The sequence below is a fragment of the Haemorhous mexicanus genome, chromosome 4 (assembly GCF_027477595.1).
Source record: "Haemorhous mexicanus isolate bHaeMex1 chromosome 4, bHaeMex1.pri, whole genome shotgun sequence".
NCBI lineage: Eukaryota > Metazoa > Chordata > Aves > Passeriformes > Fringillidae > Haemorhous > Haemorhous mexicanus.
Window position 1 is genome coordinate 2,008,545 of NC_082344.1, and position 12,413 is coordinate 2,020,957.

At 48.9% G+C, this 12,413-nt stretch overlaps 1 protein-coding gene across 3 annotated transcripts in view; it reads left to right on the forward strand.

Annotated features, from left to right (window-relative positions):
• The window catches only part of SLC4A4 (solute carrier family 4 member 4), a 140,374-nt gene that overhangs the window by 98,299 nt on the left and 29,662 nt on the right, over positions 1-12,413 (forward strand). For all 3 annotated transcript variants that reach the window (XM_059843563.1, XM_059843565.1, XM_059843564.1), the window contains 3 exons: positions 1,649-1,725; positions 7,091-7,248; positions 11,789-11,876. In XM_059843563.1, the coding sequence (XP_059699546.1) occupies positions 1,649-1,725; positions 7,091-7,248; positions 11,789-11,876 (323 nt within the window). The remainder of the gene's footprint in view (positions 1-1,648; positions 1,726-7,090; positions 7,249-11,788; positions 11,877-12,413) is intronic.

A 12,413-nucleotide genomic window follows, 5' to 3' on the forward strand; every position in this document is an offset into this window, starting at 1 on the left:
ATACTTCCCTCACGAGTCCTTGGCTGAGCACAGCCATGGACAGACTCAGGTCACCTTTGCCAGAGAGAGAGGAATGGGAATTGGGCCTGGATCAGGAAATGGTCCTTCATTAGCAAGCACCATAAGGGTGAGTGTCATGGGCCAGAAGTCCTCCACAGGGGTCTCAGCAGCCAAAATTCTGTACTCCACATGTTTGTTTGGAGCTGCTCCTGAGTTTGTGTGACAGTGTGGAGCCCATTAGGAGAAGGTTTGTTTGGAGCTGCTCCTGAGTTTGTGTGGCTGTGTTGACCCCCCCAGGAGAAAGAAGCTGCTAGCAAGGGGAGACAGAGGCACAAAGCCTCCTCCTCTTGGGAGAAGGGTCGTTATATCACAGGGAACAGTCAGCTTGGAATCTAATAAACAAAGCAAACAAGTGATGTAATCTGGAAAAAATAGCAGCTAAGTGGGGTCTTAAATAACAGCAGCAAGTGTTGAAGCTGGGGATCCCCCTTGGAAGTATATGATTTGTCTAATTGTGCTTGGCTTTGGCTGTGCTGATGTTGCTGGAAGTGGCAGTAACATACAGCAGGTACAGCTACTTTGAATCTATCCCCACATATGTTGTAAAGAAGACCCAGTTCTGGGAGGTTCAGAGTATTTTATTCCTACTCCTTTGGTTATTTGCTCCTGATGCTGATTTATTATTGAGCTTATTTGTGCTGGGAGCTGATGAACACTGAGAACTTGGACATGCCTTATAATAATATCAAATAAGTTTTGTCTCCAAACACGGCCTCAGTTGGGAGATGCCTCCTTGCCAGTTTTTTTTCCTTAATATTTCCTGTCATGCCAGTGAAGTTCAGGATCAGAAACTCTAGGATAAAAGCTCCTGGTGCTGTGTTTGAGGTTCCTGCAAACGTGATGAGAAGGGATGGGAACATTTCAGGATAATTTCGGCTGTTCATGCTGACCACTGTGATTTCCAATCCTGTATCTGTCCCAGAAGTCTTTGTTTGTTGGTTTGGTTTTTGTTTGTGTTTTGGGTTGGTTTAAATTTATTTTTTCTGCTGTGTCTCTGGAGAGTTTCCTCTCTGGAGAATCTGGTGCCAGGAATGGGTGACTCCTGGCCCGTCAGTGTGGCACACACGTTGTTTTAATCAGTGAGATGCTTAAGGTTCCTGGTCTCAGTTATTGAGCTTGCTTGGAGCGAGGGAGGCGTTCATTAGGGGCTGTCTCACAGGAGCAGCAGCTGCCACCCTCCCTCTGCCTGCACTGTGTGCAGTGCCTGGGATGCTGAGGAGGGCAGAGGCCAGGGCTTTGCACCCTGGAAGGTCCCAGCTCTCTGGAGGAATGAGTTTGTGGTGGGTCCTGGGTGAGCTGGCCAGCAGTGTGGTGCTGTGTTGAATGTCTCCCACAGGCAGGAATTGTGGAAAGTCCTTGGACTCTTTTGCTGTCCTGGGAGTCACTGGACTGCTGTGAGGGTCAGAGGTGACAAAGCGTTAGCATCTTAAACCCCTCCTGTGCCACATGAAGTGACAGAAAGCAGCTTGGCAGGCTCTGGAATTCCCCACATCAGCCTCCCAGGGAAAGGTGTTGCTGTAGCCTGAGCCTCTGTGTTCTGAGTGGATCCAAGCAGGTGCTTTAACTGGTGTTGGTGTTGTTCCTCCAGGCAGCCCGGCCATGGCTCACCGAAACCTGACTTCCACCAGCCTCAACGACATCTCTGACAAGCCTGAGAAGGACCAGGTAAGCTCCAGGCCCAGCCTTCTCTCAGGGATGTGTTTGGAGAGGAGCTGGATGCTGGGGAAAGGGCCCCTCTGTTCCTTAGTCCTGGAAACAAAGAGGAGTGAGCATTTTTGAGTCCTGTGCCTGGTTCCTCCACTCTTTAAGCACCAACCCTTGCAAACAGCAGGTCCATCTCTTACAAGGTCTGAAACAAGTGACACCACATAGATGGCATCTCGCTGATCCCCGTGAGAAAGGAGGTAAAATACCCTGGGAGTGATGGATTTTGGATCCTCTCCCTGCTGAGGGGTTACAGGGGTCTGCAGAGGAGCACCCTGGGCTGAATGGTCACAGGAACTATGGGGTAGAGCAGGAGCACTCAGGGAAACGTGTCCCTGCTGCAGCAGCTGGTGGAACAAAGGTGCCACCTCTCCTTGCACGTCCCAGCAGGAAGGTGGCTGTGCTGACAGCTGATGTGGGAGAGCAGCTCCAAAATGCAGTCAGTAATGGAGTTAAAATTGGCCTCCAGTGACAAATCTCCATGGCCTTGACCTCCTCCTTAGGCGAGGGTAATGTTTGTGGTGTGGCATACGGGCTGCCTTTGTGTGTGCTTCCGTCCTCTCCCAAGGCTGCTGGCTCTCAGGGGGAAGAGTAACTTTATTCCAACTCTTAGAAAAACTGGTGGCTGAATGAGGTCTCTGTGCAAGTTTCAAAAAACCTTTGTCTGGGTTCAAAAAGTGGGTTATTCTCAAAGCCTGGCTGTTTCTTTCGGAGAATCTCTCTTTTTTTTTTGTCTGCATCTTCCAGCATTCCCTAGTCCCATGGTGATTCTGAATGCAAATGAGAGTCACTTTAAAAACTGTTTGGGTAGCACAGCGTTGCTGGCCAGTTGGGGATGGCTCCCATCCTTCAACAGTGGCTGGTCACAGTTTTCTGTAAGTGTGTAAGGGGAGCAGTGTGTTTGGCACTGACCTCAGAGTCATGCATTGTTGTAGTATGTTGCATCACCTGTACTGATTGTGTTTCCAAAATACCTGTTTCCTTTAGTACACACAGCCACACCTGGGGAAGAAGGAGGATTGTTAAATAGCTTTTTGTCATTGGACAAACTGCTGTGTGACATTTTTAATCCCATTGTCATTGTGGTTTTAATGCTAGACCAGCCCAAAGCTGGGGCTGAGCATTGCTGCAGCTTTGCAGCTCTCAGCAGTGCAGACAGTCTCCACTGCCCCTCCTGTCTCTGGAAATTCAGATAATGGACTTTTGTGGGGAATTGGGTATAAAAATAGATGTTTTGGTAGCACTGAGAGGGAAATCTGTTAATAGATGCAGCTGGGAGCAGGCTCCAAAGTTCTTAACTTCCAGTGTACATAATGCCTGGCTCTTGGTAGTGAGAACTGTTTCTTGCTAAGTGTAGAGTTCCAAAAATCCTCTTAGTTAATTAGCCCGTGTCCTGCTGATGAAGTGCTTTGCACTAAGTGGGAGCCTTGTCCTCCTGCACCTTGAGACATCATCTTAGAGTTCAGTTTTCATGGCTGATCGACTCAAAGTTCTGCCTTGATTGAGTTTGTGGCATTGTGGTGGTGCCTGGCAGCTTCCTTGAGCAGCACTCAGTGTGCCATGCAGCCACAGCAGTAATCCATCATGTTACCACAGCAGGAGCTGCAAAGGGAGCAGGTTCACTTGCCCTGGCAGCAGAGAGTCTGGCTGTTGTTATTTGGGCATCCCATCTGGAAGCTGAGCTGGACAGTTAGTGAGCCCATACAGGCAGGGGGGAATCTGCTGGAGACACAGAACATCCCAGTTTTATTTATTTGTGTGCTTGTAAGAGCTGTGAGGGGTGAGGTCAGTCTGTAGCAGCTGTGTGGAGCAGGACTGCCTTCCTGCATCCTTAGTCAGTCCCTGGTTTTACACAGGTAGAGGATTGCATGCCCGTGTTTCAGAGGAAAAAAGGCTTTGACCAAACTTCTTTGTACCTTCAGTGATTTTCCTGTCTTCCTACATCCTTAATGCTCAGTTCTGCAACCTTCAGTGCTATTTGGAATGGTGTAACTAATAATCTAGGGAATTCATAGCCAGCATACTCCTCTAATCTGCAGCTTTCCTGCTCCTTTTCTCTGGATGTTGAAAGGTTCAGGTTTCACATGCATGTCAGAGATGTGATCTGTCAGAGAATCCTCCCGGATTCATCCCTGCTGCCTGGCACCCAGACAGCTCTGCCTGGCTCAGGGGTGTTCCTTATGCCTGCTGAATCAGGCAGTTTGCCCCAGGCAGCTCTCTGTGCCATGGGAATGGTGGCTGCTTGCACTGGGATGGCAGAGGCTGGCTCAGGGTCCTGCAGAAGCCACCAGGGCCCCAAACCTCTCGGATGAGAAACAGCTTCAGTAAGGGCCCACAGCCTGGGGGATTGCTCTTTTGTCATGTTCTTTGCTTTGGGCTTGCTTGGCATTTTATAAAGATGATTAGGGAAGAGGAGTGTGTTCCCTTTCATTGTGTTTGCTTTGGCAGAGCACTGCTCCTGAGGTAGCAGCACAGAGAAGGGATTTGCCTCCATTTGTCATATTTTAGGAGGTGCTGGCTGCAGTTAATGCCCTGGGCATTGGCAGCTGGAGAGACAAGCAGTGGCATTTTGGGACAGTTCATTCTTCTTTTCTGCATAGCAGTTAATAAATGAGCATCTAGACTTCCTGCCTTCTCCTGGGCTCCCAGCCCTCTGTTGCCAGATACACCAGTGGTGCTGGAGCTATGTCCATAAAACCAGGGCCTCTCACGGCTGGAGAATTCCTCCAGCTCCTGAACATCAAGTTGTTGGATCAAATTTTTCACCAGCACCATATTCATAGAATCCCAGAGTCTCAGAATGGATTGGGATCTTACATATCATCCTATTCCACCCCCTGCCATGGACAGGGCCACCTTCCACTAGAGCAGGCTGCTCCAACCCCTGTCCAGCCCGGCCTTGGACACTTCCAGGGATGGGGCAGCCACATGTTAATATCAAAAAAACATTTTAAACTCTTTTTTCCAGCTTTTGTGTGAAGGAGAGTGACTAAAACGAGTCAGGTAGATGCTTTCTCAGCCCCTCTGGTGCCATAGTGCCAGCAGACCATAGGAAGCTGGGGAAGTTCCTACTGCTGTTCCCACTCCAGTCCCTCCTGCAAGAAATCCTTTGGCTGTGCTCTGTTAGAATGTCCTTGGCAGCTCCGAGTGGCTGCACCACCAGGACTCCTTCAGTGCTCACCATGTAAAATAAAGGGGACATGAAAGGAAATCTGTTTTCCCAGGGACCTGCTATTCATGAGCTGATGCAACAGCATAAAGCTTGGGAATGTATGTTGATATAAGGGGAGTTTCCTGACCTGGTGTTATCTGTGTGTCCAGAGGGCTTGGATGTGGGACGAGCCTGGCTCTGAATGAATGCGGTCAGTCAGAGAGAGGCACAAGACACTTCTTATTTGTTGTGGTGTAGACAGTGTGTATTCAACCCAGTGTTTCCATGTCAACAGGGGATCTGTGCCAAAGCCAGCCCTGGAGTTAAAAAAGAAATTGGCCTTGTTTAGAGAAGCCCTCCTGCCTTTCCTGGGGACCCATGGACAGGGAGGCGCTGGCTGGATCCCACTCTTGGCAATGCAGTCCTGTGATTGATTGTGGGAGTGATTGCTGCTTTTCCTGTTGGAACATCTTCTCATCTCCACACTTGCAAGCAGACATTCCCAATTTTGAGGTCTGTCAGCCTGGGTGATGTACTTTCACTCCACGGAGCTCCAGTGAAAATGACTCTTCCAGTACAATCAATGCCACCCTTCTGGAGCAAAGGAAAAGCTTCTAGAAAGTTTGGTTAACTGGAATTTCCTTTACTTTTGCTGTTTTTCTTGATGCAGAGAGCAGTTTGGCCTGCCTAGTTTCTCCCCATATCCACAGTGCCCCTCTAAAGCATCCTTGGGTGATGGAGCAGCCTGGAGCCTGGAAGGTTCCCCTGGAGGCAGATGTTCAAGGGATGAGCTGTGGGAAGGTGATCAGGTGATTTTAAACCTCTGTGTGAGCAGGAAAACAGAGAGACAGAGACAGAAATTACCCTTCCCTAAGTGCTACTTAGGAGTGTGTACTCAGGAGCTGCTTTCATTTCCCGTTGATCCAGAGTGGAGGTGATGATCCCAGTGCTCCATTACGTTTAAGGAAATTGGGATTCTGAGGCTGCTGTGCCTTTTTGCAAGTACAGTGCTGGAGACCTGTGGCTTTTAACATAACATTAGTGGTTGGGGTGGAATGATGTGCAATTTGGCAGAGGAAAGTGGAGTTCCTTCGTCCCTCCCTTGTTCCTGGATGCTGCTGAGGAGTCAGATCTTTCCAAAGCTTCTTTGGGGAATGGTTCAGAATGGATTTTAAGTGCTGACTGCACTCATTACCTGTCTGATTAATGATTTAAGAAAGTGGTGAGTGGTGCTGCAAAACTCATTTGGAGATTAAAAACCCCACTATAATGGCAGCTCTTCAAAATTAGTGACAGTAGTTTGCTGTGCTGGGCAGGGGAAGGGGCTGGAGCCTTAGGCCTCAGGAGTGGGGTGGCCACAGGAGACCCTGCAGGTCACTTCTGGCTCAGAGAATCACCTGGGTTTGGGCCTGGTGTCCAAACCAGCCCTGCTGTTGCTGAATGATCTTTGTTCAGCCACACAGCCAGCCTGGTGAGGGAAATAGAATGTTTGTTGTGGATATGCCATCTTCCCATTATTCTTTTACCACCACCACGCTCCCAGACCCTGTCTGTGGAAGAACTGGTAGGGCTTTTCCACACTTCCTCCACAGTGTTCCTTGATGCTTATTTACTGTTTCTTCTGGTGGTAATCCTCACTGAAGCGTGCAGGGGGAGGATAGTTCCAGCAGTTTTCTTCCTGTTAAGTCAATTCATGTATTTTCTGGAGACTTTTTCCATTTTCCTCCTTCCTTGAGTCCCCTCATGCAGCTCATTCGGGATTCATAGCCCAGTTCAGTGCTCCCCTCTCGCTGGTGCTCCTGGCAGTACATCCTCCCTCTCCATTCACCCTTTGCCAGGCACACACAGAGCATCTCCAGAGATCACCCAGGGAGAGGGGGCAGATTGGGAACCAGCTGAGGGCAGGCTTTTCAAAGGCCTTCCATTCCAAATTAATTCTGCCACTGCTGAAGTTCAAACAAAGGCGTCTCGCAGAGGCTGAGTTTTAGAACCCAGTGCTGCTGCTGCTGCTGCTGCTGGGGTGTTTTCCCCTTCCCTGGTGATGACATTTCTCCATGGCTGGATCCAGACTGCAGGGTCCACCAGCACGAACAGCTACTGCACAGAGGTGCAGAGATGAGAAGAAGGTGCCCAACGCAACTTAATTTCCTTTTCCTTCCTCTTGCACTGCTGCAGCTGAAGAACAAATTCATGAAGAAGCTGCCCCGTGACGCGGAGGCCTCCAACGTGCTGGTGGGGGAGGTGGATTTCCTGGAGAGCCCCTTCATTGCCTTCGTGCGGCTGCAGCAGGCGGTCATGCTGGGAGCGCTCACCGAGGTCCCCGTTCCCACACGGTAAGGACATAAGGACAGCCACCCCCCCCTCAGGCACCACCCAGGGACCTGCATTTCCACCTGGCACCGTGGAAACAGCGGGCCAGGAGGTGTTCTCCATGCCCTCCGTGCCCTGACGGGCAGGACCCTCAGCGGTGGTGGTGCAAAGTAACAAAACTCACTGAAGCTGCTTCATCATTTTCAGCTCCTGAGGTTGGTTATAAGGAAACCATTCCACAAACACACTGACTTAGCAACTCAGCAGTAAAGGGCACTGTCAGTGTTGAATTGAAGTCCTGGAGCTTTTTTCCTGCCCCTTCTGTACAGATCCCAGGTTCCCTCTGCACTTTTTTGCTGTACATATTATTCCTCTTCAGCTCAGATCAAATGGAAAATTCAGTTCTGGCCCTCCTGGGGCAAAAAAAAAGTCAGGTGAACTTGGACATGCAATTCTACTGGGGCTTGTTGCTTTGTAATGCATAATGGCTCAAGGAAAAATGTCAGAGAAATATTTTATTTATTATGACTCATGTTGCAAATTAATCTCAGTCTCACAAATAGCAATATATCTTGTGTTCTTAAATATTTGAAGTCACTGCTTGAGTATGCCTGCCTGTCTAAGCCACCCTGTGTGAATTCATAGCAGTGTCACAGCCCTTGTATGGAGTGGAAGTTAGATGGCTGCTGGAATCCTTGCCTCTTTCTGTGTGCCAGACAAAGGGAAAAGTGCATCTAGCTTTGCTCTTCAGTGGTAGTAGCAGTGTTTGTGTTTCTTGGAGTTTGATCAAGTGGTTTCTTACAGCCACATCCCCAGCTGTCTGTACACTCTGGATATTCAGGTAGGAGTGTGGGGACTCAAATGTGGCTTCATTCTGTAGCAGGTTATTCATTCCTCAGCACTTCTGGCCTCTATGTACTTCAGTGTTCCAGCTTCCAACTCTAATCCCACTGACTATTTTTTGAACATATCTGTGAGTTCTTTTCAGCAGCTGTAGGATGAGGTATTGTTTGCTGTGGTGGTGGGAGCCAGGAAGTTAGATCCAGGATTGCTGGGCAGCCTCATTACTCAGTAGCAATAATCAAGGCAGTATGTCCTTCCATGCCAGCACTTTTCCCAGGAAATAGTATTATCCATTTGCTGTTCTCCAAAGCAAATACTGGCCCTAATCAAAGCAGGAAGGCTCATTAGGTGGCTTTCATGAGTGATGAAGAGCCATTTGCCATGGCTGCATCCTAGGAAATTCAATCAAGGAAATCCCCTCAGGGCCAGGAGGAGCTGTGATGGAACATCTCCGGTGCCGGGCTGGCATTCCTGCCATTCCTGCTGTGGGTCTGCACTTAGAGCCCGCAGACTGCAGGATGCTGGAGCCTCTGGCATGCCCAGCCTTCTGTGCTGTGGGGCCTCTCCTTTTCTTTGGTTCAGCTGTTGATTCCCTGGTGGAACTGCAGGTGCCACACGGTGCCAGCTGGGCGCTGTGCAGCCTCCCGGGGTTTCCAGCGCCGTGGGAGCCACGTTGTGGTGCTGTGGGCTGAGGCACTGGTGTGGGCCAGCTCTCCAGTACTGCCAGTGTGACCTGTGTGCCTCTCGTGCTGGCTTTATGTAGGGCAGGAGGGGGTTAAACAGGCAGGTTTTGGCTCAGGGCTGGTCCAGCCCCTCTGTCTGTGTTGGGTGAACATCTGCTCTTCAGCAACTGCAGATAGAGAAGCAGGGAATGGATTGGGTTGGAAGGGAAGGGAACTCAAAGCCCATCCCATTCCAACCCCCTGCCACGGGCAGGGACACCTTCCACTATCCCAGGTTGCTCCAGGCGCTGTCCAGCCAGGCTTTGGACACTTCCAGGGATGGGGCAGCCACAGCTGCTCTGGGCAACCTGTGCCAGGGCTTCCCCACCCTCACAAGAACAATTTCCTCCTGATATCCAATGTAACCCTGCCCTGTGTCAGTGGGAAGCCATTCTCCCTTGTCCTGTCACTCCAGGTCCTTGTCCCAAGTCCCTCTCCAGCTCTTCTGTAGCTCTTTTAGGCTCAGCAAGGGGCTGTGATGTCTCCCTGGTGCCTTCTCTTCTCCAGGCTGATCACCCCCAGCTCTCCCAGTCTGGCTCCAGAGCACAGGGGCTAGAAATAGAAACATCAGGGATGTGCAGTTGGAACAGAGATATCCCAGCCTTTCCTGAGTTTTCTTGTTACTGGTCACGTTGAAAAAACCTTTAAGGCCTTTGGTTTTCTTGTGTCAAATTTAATCCCACAGTACTTGGGACTCCTCATTTGGGGAAGCCCTGAGCTGGCAGCGTGGCTTGGGAGTGGCTTTGGATTTTCATCAGAGCAAGGCACAATCGTGTGTTCAAGGCTGCTGTTTAATGCAGTGAAGATGGGGAGAAAGATGAGGAATGAGCCAGGAGAAGATGTTTTTTGGAGATAAGCTGCACAGACTTGCACAGTCTGGTGTGCAGAGCTGGGAAAGGCCGCTGTCTGCAGGTCTCAAATGAAGTGAGGTAGCTTGCCCAAGGTACTTGGGAAGCGAGGGGCAGATCCAGGAGTCTGGTGCTCCCTGGCCTCCCAACAGAGGCTTTTCACTGCAAAGGCACTTTTCCTCCAGGACTTGGCTGAGATTCCTTTGTTCAGGTGCCTTCAGCCCTTATGGAGTTGCTGTTCTAGCAATGCATTGAGAGAAACATTGGATTTTGTTACTGCTTCTGAGAGACTTTGAGCTTGGTGGAAGCTCCCCTTCCCTGCCTGGCAGCATTATTAGCAATGTTAGGTGTCAGAAATGGGCATTGGATATCTCAGCATGGATACCACAGCTGGGAGGAGTTCTTGAGTGGCCTTCAGTAGAGGAAGAGGAGGGGTATGGCACAGCACAGAGTGAGAGCTTTTGTGGCTGGAAATGTTCATAACTAAATGAGAATAAATCTATGCACATGTACTCTAGATCAGGCCACTTGTTGTGGACAGGTAGAAGAAGTATAAAAGAAAGGACTCCTGAAATCAGGCCTGCTCTGTTAAATTAATAGCTAGCCTGTCATTTCTTCTAAGTGCAGCTGAGTCATTTACAAGTTCCCATGCAAGAACCATCTTAATATGAAAGCTTGTTAACACAACAACTTATTCTTAGGTGGAAAACAACTAGCACCTGCATAAACAATAACATCTGTCTCATGGGAATCAGTAGAAAAAATGTATAAACTAACTATAAATACAGAAGTTTGATAGACATGCAAAATACCATGGGCTAACCAATAAACTAAGTGTGAATGTTATTGCCCACCAAGAAGATCTGACACAGTGCCTTCTGATAATCCTATAAAATATGACCTAGAGAACAAAGATTGGGCTTTTCTGCGTGAACAAATGGACTCCTGGCTGCATATTAATGCTACAGCCACTAAAAGGCATTAATGTTTTTGTGTTTGTAATGTCTGGCCTGTGAAAAGATTTTATTCTACCCAATGAAGGCATTTCTGAGCCGAATTAGGACAAAGAATTTGGAAAATGCCACAGTCTCCTTGTTTTCAGCAGTGTTTTAGTAGTGCAGGAGCATTCAGGTGCTGCTGCTCTGTGCTGGAAAAGAGCCAGCTGGTTGGGGTTATTGCAGAAGAGGGTTATGAAAGTGTCTGGTTCTCCTGGAAAACCAGGAGAATGCCAAGCAGCAGCTCCTGAAGTTATGAACCTCTTTTTTTTTTTTTATATTAATATGTTTGGCTAATTTGCATCCTGCAGTTTGGAAAGAGTTGGCTGAGGAACAGTTTTTCTTGAGTGTTATTTTGTAAGAACTGGTAAAGCAGGGAAAGTTCCAGGAGGTGGGAGGAGAGCAGAGGACATGACCTGGGTGTGTGTGGCTTACTCACCTCGCCGTGAACCTCCAGTAAAACACTCAAACGCCTCGTGGAGGACTCAGTTAAGAGGTGTTGTGTAGTAATGCCAATCAATATGTATTTATGGATCCTGTCCTACTAACTTGCTGCCTTTTTCCTTTTAGGACTCTAGATTCTCTTGAACAGAAAGTACTTGTTTGGATATAATACTCCTCATAAGCCATTTAACTTAGTACCTCATCATATTTGAGTTAGGGAGATAAAATAATATTTAATCCAGCTCTTGGAAGGGAATAGGTGCTTCTGGTGAGGTTATTTCATCTGTGTGTTTGCAGTTCCAAAGGTTTCATATGGTGGTGTTTTTTAAACTCTTCAGCAGTGACTTGGATGTAGTTGCTGCCCAAAGAGATCATGTGAAAAATGAAGTGTCCAAGGCCAGGTTGGACAGGGCTTGGAGGAACCTGGCTAGCAGAGGGTGTAGATAGCCTTTAGGATCCTTTCCAACACAAACTCTTCTGTGATTCTGTGAAACAAATCCCCATGGAGATGGGCAAGCTTTTGTGGTGCACAGGCCATGGTGGGCCACAGGGTGTAACCTCTGGTCCAAAGTGAGCTTGAGGCCTCTGGCAGCCTCCAGATCTCTAACAAAGACCACAGTTTTTACAGTCAGATTTCTGTTCAGGTGTTGTGTAAGTAATAAGCTGTTGGTTTTGCCATCCTAAGGGGGAACAATCTCTTGGTTTTGTCAGATTTCTCTTCATTCTGCTGGGACCAAAGGGCAAAGCCAAGTCCTATCATGAGATCGGCCGAGCCATTGCCACGCTGATGTCGGATGAGGTAGGTGCCTTGGCATCTCCAGTGGGAAATGGTTCTCCCAAGTAACAGTGTCCTTCCCTCCAGCCTGGTCACATCAAGCTGAAATACCCATGTTATCTCCTCATGTCCTAATAGCTTCCATCTGTTGACATAATTAGTGCCTCTGGCTTTGTGTTTGTTAAAAGCGTGACTCTAGGAGGGGTCTGTCTGCCGTGTGTATTCTCCTGCTAGCAATCACTCTTTCATATCAACTGTGAATTAATTGTTGAAATTAGTCCATTGTGTTGAAGTTATTCCTTGTGTCCCATTCTGCCATCCCAGAATCCCACAGCCAGGGGTATGCAGGTGATGCCCACGGCCCGTTTCCCCCATGTGGTGCCGTGTCTGGCACTGTGTCCTGGGCACTGGCAGTGTTTATTGTAGCCAGGAGCAGCTGGCCCCTCCTTGCTGCTGTGGCTGGGCTTTCAGGAGTCATTTACAGCTCCTTTCTTCCAGCATCCCTGGGACCCTGTGCACCAGGGGCTCGTTCACATCAGCTTTGCTTCTTGGCCTTGCTTT